Source organism: Panulirus ornatus, chromosome 55 (genome assembly GCF_036320965.1).
Source record: "Panulirus ornatus isolate Po-2019 chromosome 55, ASM3632096v1, whole genome shotgun sequence".
Taxonomy (NCBI): domain Eukaryota; kingdom Metazoa; phylum Arthropoda; class Malacostraca; order Decapoda; family Palinuridae; genus Panulirus; species Panulirus ornatus.
This window is the reverse complement of record NC_092278.1, coordinates 12,730,497-12,752,784: the sequence shown is the minus strand read 5'-3', so window position 1 is coordinate 12,752,784 and position 22,288 is coordinate 12,730,497. Positions and strand designations below refer to the sequence as shown.

Below are 22,288 nucleotides of genomic sequence, written 5' to 3'. Positions count from 1 at the left end.
TTCTGACCGAGTCAGTCATTTTAAGTTTCTGACCGAGTCAGTCATTTTAAGTTTCTGACCGAGTCAGTCATTTTAAGTTTCTGACCGAGTCAGTCATTTTAAGTTTCTGACCGAGTCAGTCATTTTAAGTTTCTGACCGAGTCAGTCATTTTAAGTTTCTGACCGAGTCAGTCATTTTAAGTTTCTGACCGAGTCAGTCATTTTAAGTTTCTGACCGAGTCAGTCATTTTAAGTTTCTGACCGAGTCAGTCATTTTAAGTTTCTGACCGAGTCATTTTAAGTTTCTGACCGAGTCATTTTAAGTTTCTGACCGAGTCATTTTAAGTTTCTGACCGAGTCATTTTAAGTTTCTGACCGAGTCATTTTAAGTTTCTGACCGAGTCATTTTAAGTTTCTGACCGAGTCATTTTAAGTTTCTGACCGAGTCATTTTAAGTTTCTGACTGAGTCGTTTTTCCCTCTTCGTGTGACATGAGCAAGACGCTCCTGTATCAAAATGTCGATGTCTGGTGATATTTCACAGAGTACTGAGGCTGGCACAGTTCACTGTGGTAATTCTCTTTCCATAGTGTTCATTTATGTTCTTGCAACTGACTGTGTTTGTGGGTTGAATTATCATACATGTTATTGGAATGAAATGATGACAAGGGGCTGTGTACTTCCTCCTGACAGAAACAAGCATTATACCAGACCATGACCGTATAGCATTATACCAGACCATGACCGTATAGCAGTATACCAGACCATGCCCGTATAGCATTATACCAGACCATGACCGTATAGCATTATACCAGACCATGACCGTATAGCAGTATACCAGACCATGACCGTATAGCATTATACCAGACCATGCCCGTATAGCATTATATCAGACCAAGACCGTATAGCATTATACCCGACCATGACCGTATAGCATTATACCCGACCATGACCGTATAGCATTATACCCGACCATGACCGTATAGCATTATACCAGACCATGACCGTATAGCATTATACCAGACCATGACCGTATAGCATTATACCAGACCATGACCGTATAGCATTATACCAGACCATGACCGTATAGCATTATACCAGACCATGACCGTATAGCAGTATACCAGTCCATGACCGTATAGCATTATACCAGACCATGCCCGTATAGCATTATATCAGACCATGACCGTATAGCATTATACCCGACCATGACCGTATAGCAGTATACCAGACCATGACCGTATAGCATTATACCAGACCATGACCGTATAGCATTATATCAGACCATGACCGTATAGCATTATACCAGACCATGACCGTATAGCATTATACCCGACCATGACCGTATAGTATTATATCAGACCATGACCGTATAGCATTATACCCGACCATGACCGTATAGCATTATACCAGACCATGACCGTATAGCATTATACCAGACCATGCCCGTATAGCATTATATCAGACCATGACCGTATAGCATTATATCAGACCATGACCGTATAGCATTATACCAGACCATGACCGTATAGCAGTATACCAGACCATGACCGTATAGCAGTATACCAGACCATGACCGTATAGCATTATACCAGACCATGACCGTATAGCAGTATACCAGACCATGACCGTATAGCATTATACCAGACCATGCCCGTATAGCATTATATCAGACCATGACCGTATAGCATTATACTCGACCATGACCGTATAGCATTATACCCGACCATGACCGTATAGCAGTATACCAGACCATGACCGTATAGCATTATACCAGACCATGACTGTATAGCATTATACCCGACCATGACCGTATAGCATTATACCCGACCATGACCGTATAGCATTATACCAGACCATGACCGTATAGCATTATACCAGACCATGACCGTATAGCATTATACCAGACCATGACCGTATAGCATTATACCAGACCATGACCGTATAGCATTATACCAGACCATGACCGTATAGCAGTATACCAGACCATGACCGTATAGCATTATACCAGACCATGCCCGTATAGCATTATATCAGACCATGACCGTATAGCATTATACCCGACCATGACCGTATAGCAGTATACCAGACCATGACCGTATAGCATTATACCAGACCATGACCGTATAGCATTATATCAGACCATGACCGTATAGCATTATACCAGACCATGACCGTATAGCATTATACCAGACCATGACCGTATAGCATTATACCCGACCATGACCGTATAGCATTATATCAGACCATGACCGTATAGCATTATACCCGACCATGACCGTATAGCATTATACCAGACCATGCCCGTATAGCATTATACCAGACCATGACCGTATAGCATTATACTAGACCATGACCGTATAGCATTATACCAGACCATACCCGTATAGCATTATACCAGACCATGACCGTATAGCATTATACTAGACCATGACCGTATAGCATTATACCAGACCATACCCGTATAGCATTATATCAGACCATGCCCGTATATCATATACAAGACCATGCCCGTATAGCATTATACCAGAACATGACCGTATATCATATACAAGATCATGCCCGTATAACATTATACCAGACCATGACCGTATAGCATTATACCAGACCATGCCCGTATAGCATTATACCAGACCATGACCGTATAGCATTATACCAGACCATGACCGTATATCATATACAAACCATGCCCGTATAGCATTATACCAGACCATGACCGTATAGCATTATATCAGACCATGACCGTATAGCATTATACCAGACCATGACCGTATAGCATTATACCAGACCATGACCGTATATCATATACAAACCATGCCCGTATAGCATTATACCAGACCATGACCGTATAGCATTATATCAGACCATGACCGTATAGCATTATACCAGACCATGACCGTATAGCATTATACCAGACCATGACCGTATATCATATACAAACCATGCCCGTATAGCATTATACCAGACCATGACCGTATAGCATTATACCAGACCATGACCGTATAGCATTATATCAGACCATGACCATATACCATATACAAGATAACGTTTGATGTTTCATAATCTGTCCTCACTGGACAGTTAATTGGGTGAGGCAGCTCTGTGTGATATGTTGTGTAAATATGTTTAAAAGGTCTTGTCTCTGTAGAGACTCACTGGTCATAGAAATAATTGTTATTCTTCTTCTTTTTTAATGTATTCCTTATCTAAAGTGGTCAAAAAGTCTATAGTTAAAAGCCTGTGTTAGAGCTTGTATTTTTTTTCTGTTTTTGCCAATAAGTATTACTATGTCCCCTTCATCGCCCTTCGTCAAGCTTTAAGCACGAGAGAGAGAGAGAGAGAGAGAGAGAGAGAGAGAGAGAGAGAGAGAGAGAGAGAGAGAGAGAGAGAGAGAGAGAGAGAGAGAGGTGCACTTACAGGTGATTAAGGTTGACGAGGCCGGAGAAGAGCAGCGCCCCCATCACGTCGACTGGGTTGCCACGCAGGTCCCTGCAAGTGGAAAGAGAGAGAGTGAGCCACGCTCAGTACGCCGGTCTTACACTACGAGAACCGGGATACAGTTATGAGTACCCAGACACACACACACAGGTGATCCGTCTATATTACCGGGAGTGCCGGTACACAGCTAAGGCGACCACATACTCTCGAATACTGGCGGTAGTGTACACAGACAGACACAGTACACAGCAGTACACAGTGGCAGTATGGACACGATACTGGACACTTATTACAAAATGGCAAGTCAAGATGTACCACTGTGGTAATCTTCCCATCATTGCACCTTCGGTACGAAACACTTAGGGACACATGTGGTATTGGGCATACACCAGTACACACATGATAGGAAGCACATACTAATACACAGAAGGGAGCAAGACCACACCAGTACACACAGGGCAGTAGGCATACACCAGTACACACATGATATGAAGCACATACCAATACACAGAAGGGAGCAAGACCACACCAGTACACACAGGGCAGTAGGCATACACCAGTACACACATGATAGGAAGCACATACCAATACACAGAAGGGAGCAAGACCACACCAGTACACACAGGGCAGTAGGCATACACCAGTACACACATGATAGGAAGCACATACCAATACACAGAAGGGAGTGTGGCCAGGTGAACAGAGGGGGCCAGGTGAGGATATTCCAAAAAAGGCCCAGTCCTCTGTTCTTAAGGCTACCTCGCTAACGCGGGAAATGGCGAATAGTTTAAAAGAAAGAAAGATATATATATATATATATATATCTTATATATATATATATATATATATATATATATATATATATATATATATATATATATATATATATATATATATATATATGTATATATATATATATATATATATATATATATATATATATATATATATATATATATATATATATATATATATATATATATATATATATCTTATCCCTGGGGATAGGGGAGAAAGAATACTTCCCACGTATTCCCTGCGTGTCGTAGAAGGCGACTAAAAGGGGAGGGAGCGGGGGGCTGGAAATCCTCCCCTCTCTTTTTTTTTTTTTTTTTTTTTTCCAAAAGAAGGAACAGAGAATTGGGCCAGGTGAGGGTATTCCCTCAAGGCCCAGTCCTCTGTTCTTAACGCTACCTCGCTAATGCGGGAAATGGCGAATAGTTTGAAAGAAAAAAGAAAGAAAGATATATATATATATATATATATATATATATATATATATATATATATATATATATATATATATATATATTTTTTTTTTTTTTTTTTTATACTTTGTCGCTGTCTCCCGCGTTTGCGAGGTAGCGCAAGGAAACAGACGAAAGAAATGGCCCAACCCCCCCCCCCCATACACATGTACATACACACGTCCAGACACGCAAATATACATACCTACACAGCTTTCCATGGTTTACCCCAGACGCTTCACATGCCTTGCTTCAATCCACTGACAGCACGTCAACCCCTGTATACCACATGACTCCAATTCACTCTATTTCTTGCCCTCCTTTCACCCTCCTGCATGTTCAGGCCCCGATCACACAAAATCTTTTTCACTCCATCTTTCCACCTCCAATTTGGTCTCCCTCTTCTCCTCGTTCCCTCCACCTCCGACACATATATCCTCTTGGTCAATCTCTCCTCACTCATTCTCTCCATGTGCCCAAACCATTTCAAAACACCCTCTTCTGCTCTCTCGACCACGCTCTTTTTATTTCCACACATCTCTCTTACCCTTACGTTACTTACTCGATCAAACCACCTCACACCACACATTGTCCTCAAACATCTCATTTCCAGCACATCCATCCTCCTGCGCACATCTCTATCCATAGCCCACGCCTCGCAACCATACAGCATTGTTGGAACCACTATTCCCTCAAACATACCCATTTTTGCTTTCCGAGATAATGTTCTCGACTTCCACACATTTTTCAAGGCTCCCAAAATTTTCGCCCCCTCCCCCACCCTATGATCCACTTCCGCTTCCATGGTTCCATCCGCTGACAGATCCACTCCCAGATATCTAAAACACTTCACTTCCTCCAGTTTTTCTCCATTCAAACTCACCTCCCAATTGACTTGACCCTCACCCCTACTGTACCTAATAACCTTGCTCTTATTCACATTTACTCTCAACTTTCTTCTTCCACACACTTTACCAAACTCAGTCACCAGCTTCTGCAGTTTCTCACATGAATCAGCCACCAGCGCTGTATCATCAGCGAACAACAATTGACTCACTTCCCAAGCTCTCTCATCCCCAACAGACTTCATACTTGCCCCTCTTTCCAGGACTCTTGCATTTACCTCCTTTACAACCCCATCCATAAACAAATTAAACAACCATGGAGACATCACACACCCCTGCCGCAAACCTACATTCACTGAGAACCAATCACTTTCCTCTCTTCCTACACGTACACATGCCTTACATCCTCGATAAAAACTTTTCACTGCTTCTAACAACTTGCCTCCCACACCATATATTCTTAATACCTTCCACAGAGCATCTCTATCAACTCTATCATATGCCTTCTCCAGATCCATAAATGCTACATACAAATCCATTTGCTTTTCTAAGTATTTCTCACATACATTCTTCAAAGCAAACACCTGATCCACACATCCTCTACCACTTCTGAAACCGCACTGCTCTTCCCCAATCTGATGCTCTGTACATGCCTTCACCCTCTCAATCAATACCCTCCCATATAATTTACCAGGAATACTCAACAAACTTATACCTCTGTAATTTGAGCACTCACTCTTATCCCCTTTGCCTTTGTACAATGGCACTATGCACGCATTCCGCCAATCCTCAGGCACCTCACCATGAGTCATACATACATTAAATAACCTTACCAACCAGTCAACAATACAGTCACCCCCTTTCTTAATAAATTCCACTGCAATACCATCCAAACCTGCTGCCTTGCCGGCTTTCATCTTCCGCAAAGCTTTTACTACCTCTTCTCTGTTTATCAAATCATTTTCCCTAACCCTCTCACTTTGCACACCACCTCGACCAAAACACCCTATATCTGCCACTCTGTCATCAGACACATTCAACAAACCTTCAAAATACTCATTCCATCTCCTTCTCACATCACCGCTACTTGTTATCACCTCCCCATTTACGCCCTTCACTGAAGTTCCCATTTGCTCCCTTGTCTTACGCACCCTATTTACTTCCTTCCAGAACATCTTTTTATTCTCCCTAAAATTTACTGATAGTCTCTCACCCCAACTCTCATTTGCCCTTTTTTTCACCTCTTGCACCTTTCTCTTGACCTCCTGTCTCTTTCTTTTATACTTCTCCCACTCAATTGCATTTTTTCCCTGCAAAAATCGTCCAAATGCCTCTCTCTTCTCTTTCACTAATACTCTTACTTCTTCATCCCACCACTCACTACCCTTTCTAAACAGCCCACCTCCCACTCTTCTCATGCCACAAGCATCTTTTGCGCAATCCATCACTGATTCCCTAAATACATCCCATTCCTCCCCGACTCCCCTTACTTCCATTGTTCTCACCTTTTTCCATTCTGTACACAGTCTCTCCTGGTACTTCCCCACACAGGTCTCCTTCCCAAGCTCACTTACTCTCACCACCTTCTTCACCCCAACATTCACTCCTCTTTTCTGAAAACCCATACTAATCTTCACCTTAGCCTCCACAAGATAATGATCAGACATCCCTCCAGTTGCACCTCTCAGCACATTAACATCCAAAAGTCTCTCTTTCGCACGCCTGTCAATTAACACGTAATCCAATAACGCTCTCTGGCCATCTCTCCTACTTACATAAGTATACTTATGTATATCTCGCTTTTTAAACCAGGTATTCCCAATCATCAGTCCTTTTTCAGCACATAAATCTACAAGCTCTTCACCATTTCCATTTACAACACTGAACACCCCATGCATACCAATTATTCCCTCAACTGCCACATTACTCACCTTTGCATTCAAATCACCCATCACTATAACCCGGTCTCGTGCATCAAAACCGCTAACACACTCATTTAGCTGCTCCCAAAACACTTGCCTCTCATGATCTTTCTTCTCATGCCCAGGTGCATATGCACCAATAATCACCCACCTCTCTCCATCAACTTTCAATTTTACCCATATTAATCGAGAATTTACTTTCTTACATTCTATCACATACTCCCACAACTCCTGTTTCAGGAGTATTGCTACTCCTTCCCTTGCTCTTGTCCTCTCACTAACCCCTGACTTCACTCCCCAGACATTTCCAAACCACTCTTCCCCTTTACCCTTGAGCTTCGTTTCACTCAGAGCCAAAACATCCAGGTTCCTTTCCTCAAACATACTACCTATCTCTCCTTTTTTCACATCTTGGTTACATCCACACACATTTAGGCACCCCACTCTGAGCCTTCGAGGAGGATGATCACTCCCCGCGTGACTCCTTCTTCTGTTTCCCATTTTAGAAAGTTAATACAAGGAGGGGAGGATTTCCGGCCCCCCGCTCCCGTCCCCTCTAGTCGCTTTCTACGACACGCGAGGAATACGTGGGAAGTATTCTTTCACCCCTATCCCCAGGGATAGGGGTGAAATATATATATATATATATATATATATATATATATATATATATATATATATATATATATTTATTATACTTTGTCGCTGTCATCCGCATCAGCAAGGTAGCGCAAGGAAACAGACGAAAAAATAGCTCAAACCACCCACATACACATGAATATGCATACACGTCCACACACGCACGTATACATACCTATATATTTCAACGAATAAATAGATATACATACACAGACATATACACACATGTACATAATTCATACTTGCTGCCTTTATTTCATTCCCGTTGCCACCCCGCCACACATGAAATGACAACCCCCTCCCCTCCGCATGCGCGAGAGGTAGCGCTAGGAAAAGACAACATAGGCCACATTCGTTCACACTCAGTCTCTACCTGTCATGTATAATGCACCGAAACCACAGCTCACTTTCCACCTCCAGGCCCCACAAAACCTTCCATGGTTTACCTCAGACGCTTCACATGCCCTGGTTCAATCCACTGACAGCACGTCGACCCCGGTATACCATATCGGCCCAATTCACTCTACTCCTTGCACGCCTTTCGCCCTCCTGCATGTTCAGGCCCCGATCGCTCAGAATCTTTTTCACTCCATCTTTCCACCCCCATTTTGGTCTCCCACTTCTCTTCGTTCCCTCCACCACTGACACATATATCCTCTTTGTCAATCTTTCATCACTCATTCCAAAACACCCTCTTCTGCTCACTCAACCACATTCTTTTTATTACCACACATCTCTCTTACCCTATTATTACTTACTCGATCAAACCACCTCACACCACATGTCCTCAAGCATGTCATTTCCAACACATCCACCCTCCTCCGCACAACTCTATGGCCCACGCCTCGCAACCATATAACATTGTTGGAACCACTATTCCTTCAAATATACCTATTTTTGCTTTCCAAGATAATGTTCTCGCCTTCCACACATTTTTGAACGCTCCCAGAACTTTCGCCCCCTTCCCCACCCTGTGACTCATTTTCGATTCCACGGTTCCATCCGCTGCCAAATCCACTCCGAGATATCTAAAACACCTCACTTCCTCCAGTATTTCTCCATTCAAACTTACCTCCCAGTTGACTTGTCCCTCAACCTAACTGTACCTTATAACCTTGCTCTTATTCACATTTACTCTCAGCTTTCTTCTTTCACACACTTTATCAAACTCAGTCACCAGCTTCTGCAGTTTCTCACATGAATCAGCCACCAGCGATGTATCATCAGAGAACAACAACTGACTCACTTCCCAAGCTCTTTCATCCACAACAGACTGCATACTTGCACCTCTTTCCAAAACTCTTGTCTTGACCTCCCTAACATCCCCATCCATGAATGAATTAAGCATCCATGGAGACATCGCGCACCCCTGCCGCAAACCGACATTCATTGAGAACCAATCACTTTCCTCTCTTCCCACTCACACACATGCCTTACATCCTCGATAAAAACTTTTCACTGCTTCTAACAACTTGCCTCCCACACCATATATTCTTAATACCTTCCACAGAGCATCCCTGTTAACTCTATCATGTGCCTTCTCCAGATCCATCAATGCTACACACAAATCCATTTGTTTTTCTAAGTATTTCTCACATACATTCTTCAAAGCAAACACCAATTCCACACATCCTTTACCACTCCTGAAACCACACTGCTCTTCCCCAATCTGATGCTTTGTACATGCCTTCACTCTCTCAGTCAATACCCTCCCATATGATTTCCCAGGAATACTCAACAAACTTATACCTCTGTAATTTGAGCACTCACCTTTATCCCCTTTATCTTTGTACAATGGCACTATGCATGCATTCCGCCAATCCTCAGGCACCTCACCATGAGTCATACATTGGATATCTTTACCAACCAGTCAACAACACAGTCACCCCCTTTCTTAATAAATTCCACTGCAATGCCATGCAAACCCGCTGCCTTGATGGCTTGCATCCTCTGCAAAGCTTTTACTACCTCTTCTCTGTTTACCATACCATTCTCCCTAACCCTCTAACTTCGCACACCACCTCGTCCAAAACACCCTATACATGCCACTCTATCATCAAACACATTCAACAAACCTTCAAAATACTCACTCCATCTCCTCCTCACATCACCACCACTTGTTATCACCTCCCCATTAGCCCCCTTCACCGATGTTCCCATTTGTTCTCTTGTCTTACGCACTTTATTTACCTCATTCCAAAACATCTTTTCTCCCTAAAATCTAATGATACTCTCTCACCCCAGCTCTCATTTGCCCTCTTTTTCATCTCTTGTACCTCTCTCTTGACCTCCTGCCTCTTTCTTTTATACATCTCCCAGTCATTTGCACTATCTCCCTGCAAAACTCGTCCAAAAGCCTCTCTCTTCTCTTTCACTAATAATCTTACTTCTTCATCCCACCACTCACTACCTTTTCTAATCTGCCCACCTCCCACGCTTCTCATGCCACAAGCATCGTTTGCGCAAGCCATCACTGCTTCCCTAAATACATCCCATTCTTCCCCTACTCCCCTTACGTGCTTTGCTCTCATCTTTTTCCATTCTGTACTCAGTCTCTCCTGGTACTTCCTCACACAAGTCTCTTTCCCAAGCACTTACTCTCACCACTCTCTTCACCTCAACATTATCTCTTCTTTTCTAAAAATCTCTACAAATCTTCACCTTCGCCTCCACAAGATAATGATCAGACATCCCTCCAGTTTGCACCTCTCAGCACATTAACACCCAGAAGTCTCTCTCTCGGGCGCCTATCAATTAACACGTAATCCAATAACGCTCTCTGTCTATCTCTCCTATTTACATCCGTATACTTATGCATATCTTTCTTTTTATACCAGGTATTTCCAGTCACCAGTCCTTTTTCAACACACAAATCTATAAGCTCTTCACCATTTCCATTTGCAACACTGAACACCTCACCAATCATTCCTTCAACTGCCACATTACTCACCTTTGTATTCAAATCACCCATCACTATAACCCGATCTCGTGCGTCAAAACTACAAACACACTCACTCAGTTGCTCCCAAAACACTTGCCTCCCATGATCTTTCTTCTCATGCCCAGGTGCATATGCACCAATAATCACCCACCTCTCTCCATTCACTTTCAGTTTTACCCATATCAATCTAGAGTTTATTTTCTTACACTCTATCACATACTCCCACCACTCCTGTTTCAGGAGTAGTGCTACTCCTTCTCTTGCTCTTGTCCTCTCACCAACCCCTGATTTTACTCACAAAACATTCCCAAACCACTCTTCCCCTTTACCCTTGAGCTTCGTTTGACTCAGAGCCAAAACATCCAGGTTCCTTTCCTCAAACATACTACCTGTCTCTCCTTTTTTCTCATGTTGGTTACATCCACACACATTTAGACACCCCAAGCTGAGCCCTTGAGGAGGATGAGCACTCCCCGCGTGACTCCTTCTGTTTCCCCTTTTAAAAAGTTATGATACAAGGAGGGGAGGGTTTCTAGCCTCCCGCTCCCGTCCCCTTTAGTAGCCTTCTACGACACGTAAGGAATTGCGTGGGAAGTATTCTTTCTTCCCTATCCCCAGGGATAGGCGAGAATGGATGAAGGCAGCAGGTATGAATATGTACATGTGTATATATCTATATGTCTGTGTATGTATATATATGTATATGTGTGTATATATGTATATGTATGTATACGCTGAAAGGTATAGGCATGTACATGTGTGCGTATGGGCGTTGTCATTTCATGTGTGGCGGGGTGGCGAAGAGAATGAATAAAGGCAGCAAGTATGAATTATGTACATGTGTATATATGCATATGTCTATGTATGTATATATATGTATACGTTGAAATGTATAGGTATGTATATGTGTGTGCGTGGACGTGTATGTATATACAGGTGTATGTGGGTGGGTCGGGCCATTCTTTCGTCTGTTTCCTTGCGCAACCTCGCTGACGCAGAAGACAGGGACAAAGTATAATAAACAAATAAATAAATAAATGAAAATATATATATATATATATATATATATATATATATATTTATATATATATATATATATATATATATATATATATATATATATATATATATATATATATATATATATATATATATATATATATAATTACTCTCACCACTCTTCTCCCTAACATTTTTTTTTGAAAACCTCTACAAATCTTCACCTTCGCCTTCAAAAGGTAGTGATAAGACATTCATCCAGCTGCCTCTCTCACCACAGTGAAATCCAAAAGTCTCTCTATTACACGCCTATCAACTAACACGTAATCCAATGATTCCTTCTGGATATCTCTCCCACTCAGATGCGTATATTTATGTATATCTCCCTTTATAAATCAGGTATTCCAAATCACCTCTTTTTTTAGCACACAAATTCACAAGCTCATCACAATTTCCATTCACAACACTGAATACCCCATGTACACCAATGATAACCTCAACTGCCACATTACTCACTTTGGCATATAAATCACCCATCACTATAACCCGGTCTCGTGCATCAAAGCTGCTAACACATTCACTCAACTGCTCCTAAAACACTTGCCTCTCATGATCTTTCTTCTCATGACCAGGTGCATAGGCACCAATAATCACCCATCTCTCGCCATCTACCTTCAGTTTCACCCACATCAATATAGAATATACTTTCTTGCACTCTGTCCCACACTCCCACAACTCCTGCTCCAGGGATAGTGCTACTCCTTCCTTAGCTCTTGTCCTCTCATCAACCCCTGACTTTACTCCCAAGACCTTTCCACACCAATTTTCCCCTTTGCATTTGAACTTCGTTTCACTCAGAGCCAGAGCATCCAGTTTTCTTTCCTCAGACATACTACCTATCTCTCCTTTCTTCTCATCTTGGTGATAGCCACACATATCAAGACACCCAGATCTGAGCCTTCGAGGAGGATGATTACTCCCCGCATGATTCCTTCTTCTGTTTCCCCTTTTAAGAAATTGAAAATACTATATATATATATATATATATATATATATATATATATATATATATATATATATATATATATATATATATATATATATATATTCATTTATATTTGTTTATTTTGCTTTGTCGCTGTCTTCCGCGTTAGCGAGGTAACGCAAGGAAACAGACGAAAGAATGGCCCAACCCACCCACATACACATGTATATACATACACGTCCACACACGCAAATATACATACCTATACATCTCAATGTACACATATATATACACACACAGACATATACATATATACACATGTACATAATTCATACTGTCTGCCTTTATTTGTTCCCATCGCCACCTCGCCACACATAGAATAACATCCCCCTCCCCCCTCATGTGTGCGAGGTAGCGCTAGGAAAAGACGACAAAGGACCCATTCGTTCACACTCTGTCTCTAGCTGTCATGTAATAATGCACCGAAACCACAGCTCCCTTTCCACATCCAGGCCCCACACAACTTTCCATGGTTTACCCCAGACGCTTCACATGCCCTGGTTCAATCCATTGACAGCACATCGACCCCGGTATACCACATCATTCCAATTCACTCTATTCCTTGCACGCCTTTCACCCTCCTGCATGTTCAGGCCCCGATCACACAAAATCTTTTCCACTCCATCTTTCCACCACCAATTTGGTCTCCCACTTCTCCTCGTTCCCTCCACCTCTGACACATATATCCTCTTGGTCAATCTTTCCTCACTCATTCTCTCCATGTGACCAAACCATTTCAAAACACCCTCTTCTGCTCTCTCAACCACATTCTTTTTATTTCCACACATCTCTCTTACCCTTACATTACTTACACGATCAAACCACCTCACACCACATATTGTCCTCAAACATCTCATTTCCAGCACATCCACCCTTCTGCACACAACTCTATCCATAGCCCACGCCTCGCAACCATAAAACATTGTTGGAACCACTATTCCTTCAAACATACCCATTTTTGCTTTCCGAGATAATGTTCTCGACTTCCAAACATTCTTCAAGGCTCCCAGAATTTTCGCCCCCTCCCCCACCCTATGATTCACTTACGCTTCCATGGTTCCATCCGCTACCAGATCCACTCCCAGATATCTAAAACACTTTTCTTCCTCCAGTTTTTCTCCATTCAAACTTACCTCCCAATTGACTTGACCCTCAACCCTACTGTACCTAATAATCTTGCTCTTATTCACATTTACTCTTAACTTTCTTCTTTCACACACTTTGCCAAACTCAGTCAACAGCTTCTGCAGTTTCTTACATGAATCAGCCACCAGCGGTGTATCATCAGCGAACAACAACTGACTCACTTCCCAAGCTCTCTCATCCACAACAGACTTCATACTTGCCCTTCTTTCCAAAACACTTGCATTCACCTCCCTAACAACCCCATCCATAAACAAATTAAACAACCATGGAGACATCACACACCCTTGCCGCAAACTACATTCACTGAGAACCAATCACTTTCCTCTCTTCCTACACGTACACATGCCTTACATCCTCGATAAAAACTTTTCACTGCTTCTAACAACTTGCCTCCCACACCATATATTCTTAAAACCTTCCGCAGAGCATCTCTATCAACTATCATATGCCTTCTCCAGATCCATAAATGCTACATACAAATCCATTTGTTTTTCTAAGTATTTCTCACATACATTCTTCACAGCAAACACCTGATCCACACATCCTCTACCACTTCTGAAACCACACTGCTCTTCCCCAATCTGACGTTCTGTACATGCCTTCACCCTCTCAATCAATACCCTCCCATATGATTTACCAGGAATACTCAACAAAATTATACCTCTGTAATTTGAGCACTCACTCTTATCCCCTTTGCCTCTGTACAATGGCACTATGCAAGCATTCCGAAAATCCTCAGGCACCTCACCATGAATCATACATACATTAAATAACCTTACCAACCAGTCAACAATACAGTCACCCCCTTTTTTTAATAAATTCCAGTGGAATGCCATCCAAACCTGCTGCCTTGCCGGCTTTCATCTTCCGTAAAGCTTTTACTACCTCTTCTCTATTTACCAAATCATTTTCCCTAACCCTCTCACTTTGCACACCACCTCGACCAAAACACCCTATATCTGCCACTCTATCATCAAACACATTCAACAGACCTTCAAAATACTCACTCCATCTCCTTCTCACATCACCACTACTGGTTATCACCTCCCCATTTGCGCCCTTCACTGAAGTTCCCATTTGTTCCCTTGTCTCACGAACTTTATTTACCTCCTTCCAAAACATCTTTTTATGCTCCCTGAAATTTAATGATACTCCCTCACCCCAACTCTCATTTGCCCTCTTTTTCACCTCTTGCACCTTTCTCTTGGACTCCTGCCTCTTTCTTTTATACCTTTCCCACTCATTTGAATTTTTTTCCCTGCAAAAATCGTCCAAATGCCTCTCTCTTCTCTTTCACTAATAATCTTACTTCTTCATCCCACCACTCACTACCTTTTCTAATCAACCTACCTCCCACGCTTCTCATGCCACAAGCATCTTTTGCGCAAGCCATCACTGCTTCCTTAAATACATCCCATTCCTCCCCCACTACCCTTACCTCCTTTGTTCTCACCTTTTTCCATTCTGTACTCAGTCTCTCCTGGTACTTCCTCACACAAGTCTCTTTCCCAAGCTCACTTACTCTCACCACTCTCTTCACCCCAACATTCTCTCTTCTTTTCTGAAAACCCCCACAAATCTTCAACTTCGCCTCCACAAGATAATGATCAGACATCCCTCCAGTTGCACCTCTCAGCACATTAACATCCAAAAGTCTCTCTTTCGTGCGTCTATCAATTAACACGTAATCCAATAACGATCTCTAGCCATCTCTCCTACTTACATACGTATACTTATGTATATCTCGCTTTTTAAACCAGGTATTCCCAATCACCAGTCATTTTTCAGCACATAAATCTACAAGCTCTTCACCATTTCCATTTACAACACTGAACACTCCATGTATGCCAAATATTCCCTCAACTGCCACATTACTCACCTTTGCATTCAAGTCACCCATCACTATAACCCGTTCTTGTGCATCAAAACCACTAACACACTCATTCAGCTGCTCCCAAAACACTTGCCTCTCATGATCTTTCTTCTCATGCCCAGGTGCATATGCACCAATAATCACCCATCTCTCTCCATCAACTTTCAGTTTTACCCATATCAATCTAGAATTTACTTTCTTACACTCTATCACATACTCCCATAACTCCTGATTCAGGAGTAGTGCATATATATATATATATATATATATATATATATATATATATATATATATATATATATATATATATATATATATATATATGCACGCATAGGTATATATCAACATATACATACATAGGCATACATATACATAGCAGAATACATTTATACACATGTACATATTCATATTCGCTTGCCTTCATCCATTCTCGAGGTAGCCCACTCCATGAGAAGCAGCATCAATATATACATATGAGGATACTTGCAATATCGAACCACGTTAGAATGTCCTGAAATTCATTGATAACATTGTCAGAGCTTTTGGAGGAGAGAGCTGCTGTATTATGAAACTTGAGGAATTTTGTAGAGTAAGTTTACGGGAAAATAGAGACCCGGAGGTAATACAAGAAATCCTTCAGGATCTCAGTCTGCTCTTGGTCAGGGAAGCAGTCTGCTCTTGGTCAGGGGAGCAGTCTGCTCTTGTTTAAGAGAGCAGTCTGCTCTTGGTCAGGGTATTAGTCTGCTCTTGGTTAGGAGAGCACTATGCTCTTGGTCAGGGGAACAGTCTGCTCTTGGTCAGGGAGAACAGTCTGCTCTTGGTCAGGGAGAACAGTCTGCTCTTGGTCAGGAGAGCAGTCTGCTCTTGGTCAGGGGAGCAGTCTGCTCTTGGTCAGGATCTCAGTCTGCTCTTGGTCAGGGCAGCAGTCTGCTCTTGGTCAGGGCAGCAGTCTGCTCTTGGTCAGGGCAGCAGTCTGCTCTCGGTCAGGGGAGCAGTCTGCTCTTGGTCAGGATCTCAGTCTGCTCTTGGTCAGGGTAGCAGTCTGCTCTTGGTCAGGGGAGCAGTCTGCTCTTGGTCAGGGGAGCAGTCTGCTCTTGGTCAGGAGAGCAGTCTGCTCTTGGTCAGGGGAGCAGTCTGCTCTTGGTCAGGGCAGCAGTCTGCTCTTGGTCAGGGGAGCAGTCTGCTCTTGGTCAGGGCAGCAGTCTGCTCTTGGTCAGGGCAGCAGTCTGCTCTTGGTCAGGAGAGCAGTCTGCTCTTGGTCAGGAGAGCAGTCTGCTCTTGGTCAGGGGAGCAGTCTGCTCTTGGTCAGGATCTCAGTCTGCTCTTGGTCAGGGCAGCAGTCTGCTCTTGGTCAGGGCAGCAGTCTGCTCTTGGTCAGGGGAGCAGGCTGCTCTTGGTCAGGGCAGCAGTCTGCTCTTGGTCAGGGCAGCAGTCTGCTCTTGGTCAGGAGAGCAGTCTGCTCTTGGTCAGGAGAGCAGTCTGCTCTTGGTCAGGAGAGCAGTCTGCTCTTGTTCAGGGCAGCAGTCTGCTCTTGGTCAGGGCAGCAGTCTGCTCTTGGTCAGGGCAGCAGTCTGCTCTTGGTCAGGGCAGCAGTCTGCTCTTGGTCAGGGCAGCAGTCTGCTCTTGGTCAGGGCAGCAGTCTGCTCTTGGTCAGGGCAGCAGTCTGCTCTTGGTCAGGGCAGCAGTCTGCTCTTGGTCAGGTCAGCAGTCTGTTCTTGGTCAGGGGAGCAGTCTGTTCTTGGTCAGGGCAGCAGTCTGCTCTTGGTCAGGGCAGCAGTCTGCTCTTGGTCAGGGCAGGAGTCTGCTCTTGGTCAGGGCAGCAGTCTGCTCTTGGTCAGGGCAGCAGTCTGCTCTTGGTCAGGGCAGCAGTCTGCTCTTGGTCAGGGCAGCAGTCTGCTCTTGGTCAGGAGGGCAGTCTGCTCTTGGTCAGGAGGGCAGTCTGCTCTTGGTCATGGCAGCAGTCTGCTCTTGGTCAGGAGGGCAGTCTGCTCTTGGTCAGGGCAGCAGTCTGCTCTTGGTCAGGGCAGCAGTCTGCTCTTGGTCAGGGCAGCAGTCTGCTCTTGGTCAGGGCAGCAGTCTGCTCTTGGTCAGGAGGGCAGTCTGCTCTTGGTCAGGAGGGCAGTCTGCTCTTGGTCAGGGCAGCAGTCTGCTCTTGGTCAGGGCAGCAGTCTGCTCTTGGTCAGGGCAGCAGTCTGCTCTTGGTGAACGGTGCAGGTAATAAGATGGAACTAGGACATAGTATTGAGATCCTGGGTGATGTTGCTGATGAGACACTACGGAAGCAGGACGGAGATCCAGTGACCCTGAATGAGGCGCAAGATTAACGTAATAGTTTACTTAACTATATACTCAGTTTATTCGGGTCCGTTATTGAAATATAATGATTGATATCTCTCACCGCGATGTGTTTGAAATCTCGTCTTGGAATAGAATGGACAAAGGATGTAGAAACTATATATTTATCAACGTCTGATGTTCGGTTATATAACAAAGATGTCTACATATGAAAAATTGCGAAGACAGTATACTTATGCAAGATGATAAAACGTGATCGTAACAATTAAACTGTGAAGTAATGCCATCGGCATGCTTTCGGACGATGCGGTGTTCCGGCCATCACTCTCCACTGACGTTAGCCGATCATTTTTCTCTTAAGTGAGCAACTGTTTTCGCTTACCCTTGCTTAATAGCAATGGCTTTGATTTCACAAATAACTCTTCAACATCTGCAAACATATACGATCAATATTTCTTAAGACAGATAATGAAAAACAAATGAATTGTGCACGTACAAGCGTAATATATTATGCGACGCTATTCCCATACTCGATACCCTATTCTTCACACGCTTAATAAACATGTCTATTGTGTAATTTCTATGTTTGTTTTATTGTCAGTGATTACAATTGTGGCTCGTGAGGATTATATCTACTCCCTCATTCCCATGAGCAGTGGTCCTCTTGCCCAGGGCATCGTATAGAGCGTAGAGCAAACAAGGCGTAAACGACACGGGTTGTCCGGTTTTAACGTCAGGACAGAATGATAAACAGAGTATAATAATATGGCTAATGGGGATCAGGGAAGTGTGTAGATTAACTGAGGCGAGGCTACACATAGGCCAGACTGGCCAGGGAAAATATGCAATGATGAAAAGGCAGAAGGGAGAGGAGGGGACAGACGTGTTGTGAGTGGAGGATATGACAGGTGAGTGGGCCGTGATGCAGGTGAGTGGGCCGTGAGTGGAGGATATGACAGGTGAGTGGGCCGTGAGGGGAGGATATAAAAGGTGAGTGGGCCGTGAGTGGAGGATATAACAGGTGAGTGGGCCGTGAGTGGAGGATATAACAGGCGAGTGGGCCGTGAGGGGAGGATATAACAGGCGAGTGGGCCGTGAGGGGAGGATATAACAGATGAGTGGGCCGTGAGTGGAGGATGTAACAGGTGAGTGGGTCGTGAGTGGAGGAAATAACAGGTGAGTGGGCCGTGAGTGGAGGATATGACAGGTGAGTGGGCCGTGAGTAGAGGATATGACAGGTGAGTGGGCCGTGAGTTGAGGATATAACAGGTGAGTGGACCGTGAGTGGAGGATATAACAGGTGAGCGGGCCGTGAGGGGAGGCTATAACAGGTGAGTGGGCCGTGAATGGAGGATATAACAGGTGAGTGGGCCGTGATTGGAGGATACAACAGGTGAGTGGGCTGTGAGGGGAGGATATAAAAGGTGAGTGGGCCGTGAGTGGAGGATATAACAGGTGAGTGGGCCGTGTGTGGAGGATATAACAGGTGAGTGGGTCGTGAGTGGAGGATATAACAGGTGAGTGGGCCACTCACTCTTCAATTGAGAGAAGCAGTTCAGTATATGTAATGTCGGTGATGGTCTTCATGCTGGTGGAAGAACATGGAAGGGGGACGAGGCTAAAAGGCACTCGATCCTAGAACTTGCCAAATGCAAATTTTGAATTGGAAAAAAAGAAAAGAAAAAGATACGGATTAGACTTTGTGGATTCACGTGAGGAGAAACGAGTCAGTCAACGACTGACCTGTGACTTAGAACTTAACCAGGCTATGAAACTTGCCAGAGAGAGAGAGAGAGAGAGAGAGAGAGAGAGAGAGAGAGAGAGAGAGCCTTCAGTTCTCTAGAAGAAAAAAAAACCGAGGCGTCCAGATGGAGCCAAGAGGTAGAAAAATCCTCCGCGCACTCAAGTTGAACTCAGGGGAATCAGAAATTTCTTACTGGCTCAAACTTTGGTATTAAACATCAAGTCAATCAGTAGGGGACGAGCTAATAGCAGAGAGTAGAGGGATAGAGGGTCAGGGAAGAGCAATCCCGGCAGAGTTAGAGCGACTCAGACCAAACTGGGAAACGAGATGAAGTCCGCAATTTAGATTTAGATGTGGGACCTTAGCTTTCTTGGCAAGAGATGACATAAGGCGCCGTGGCATATCGTTGGGAGGCCTATACAAGCACTGTATAAAGGGATGAGCCACTGAAGGACAGAAGAAAACGTAGGCAACATGGACCGGCAATTCCTCCATGAAACTGTGGCGATCAAGAACAATTGCTCACACAACACAAGAAGGAAGGAGATAGCGAGACGCTTATTTCTCGAAGATGGTAAAATAAAACTGTTTCAAGGATCTGATTGAAGAAGAGTTGAGGGTTAGAGATATAAAGAGGCCTGACGTACTTAAATATCTGGCCCAATCCAATCCTAATAAATCCAACGGGCCAGATAACTTAGCTCCAAGGTTTTTAAAGGAAGTCAAGAGACAGCTGATATACCCATTAAGAAAAGGATTCAACCAATTCTCTATCTGATGGTCAAGTGCCAACTGAATGGAAAACTAGCCAATGTTATTCCTATATATAGTTAAAAGGAGACAAAAAGTGTGCCTTGGACACCCGCCTAATTAGCCTTACGTCAGTGTTATGTAAAATGATGGAAAAAAATAATACGAGATAAAAATTGTTGCGTTTCTAGAACACAAAATCATATCGGACAACCAACACTGTTTTCGCAATAGACGATCCTGCCTGACGAATTGGTCGGAATTCTTTAATGTTATTTATCAAAACTGGGACGAAGAATTACCGTCTAATGAAGTATATTTAGATTTCCAAAATGCTTTCGATATTTACTTCACAAGAGACTTACGTAAACTCAAAGCACACGGAATCGGTGAAGAACTCTGTACATGGATCAGAGACTGGCTTACCGGAAGAGAGCAGCGTGTAGTATTAAACGGCGAAGCCTCAGATTGGCTAGACGTAACGAGTGGTGTGCCACAGGGGTCGGTTCTAGGCCCAATTCTTTTCCTAATATACATTAATGACGTAGAACGCGGTCTCATATCTAAGATCTCTAAATTTGCTTACAATACTAAACTAGGAGGTAGAGCTGTAAACAGGTGGGACTGCGAAATGATTCAAAGAGATCTTAACTTACCAGCAGAGTGGTCAGACAGATGGCAAATGAAGTTTAATGTAGACAAGTGTAAGGTTATGCACTTTGGAGAGAATATACCTTACGACTGCAAGCTATACTGAAACTCTCTAACTAAAGTAAATGAAGAGAAGGACCTTTGAGTTGTCATAAGCAGCAATCTGAAGTACACTAAACAGTGTCAAGCAGCAAGTAAAAAAGGCAACCAAATGTTAGTTTTCATAGCCAGGAACATAGATTACAAGACACCAGAAACAATTCTCACACTTTACAATTCTCTAGTAAGACCCCACCTTGAATATGCAGTCCAGTTCTGGCCCTCAAAGAAAAAATCAGAGCTAGTACAAAGACGCGCGACTAAACTAATCCCATCCCTTAGAAATTTGGCTAAAACGATTGGATCTCTTCTCTCTTGAAAACCGTAGACTTCGCGGCGACTTAATCCAACTGTTCAAAATTCTGAACAAGTATGATAAAGTAAACCACGAGTATCTTTTTTTCGAATTACCAGAAAATACGGTTACTGGGACAAATGGAATATAACTCAAAGCTAGAGAATGTAGTACTGACGTGGGAAAAAGCTTCTTTTTCTGTAGGTGTGTTGAGCACTGGAATAAGTTGCCGTCATACGTAAGTTAATGCTGAGACTATAAGTTCCAGCAAAAGTCATTAGACAGGTACTCTATATATTCAGGTATACCCTGAGTAAAACGCCAGAAATAAACTTATAAACGATAGCTGTAATGGGGACACTAGAAGGCTAATGTGCAGCA

At 43.3% G+C, this 22,288-nt stretch overlaps 1 protein-coding gene across 1 annotated transcript in view; it reads right to left on the bottom strand.

Annotated features, from left to right (window-relative positions):
- The window catches only part of LOC139765732 (uncharacterized), a 556,217-nt gene that overhangs the window by 114,588 nt on the left and 419,341 nt on the right, over window positions 1–22,288 (bottom strand). The window contains exon 27 of the mRNA XM_071693548.1: window positions 3,396–3,467. Coding sequence (XP_071549649.1) covers window positions 3,396–3,467 — 72 coding nt within the window. The remainder of the gene's footprint in view (window positions 1–3,395; window positions 3,468–22,288) is intronic.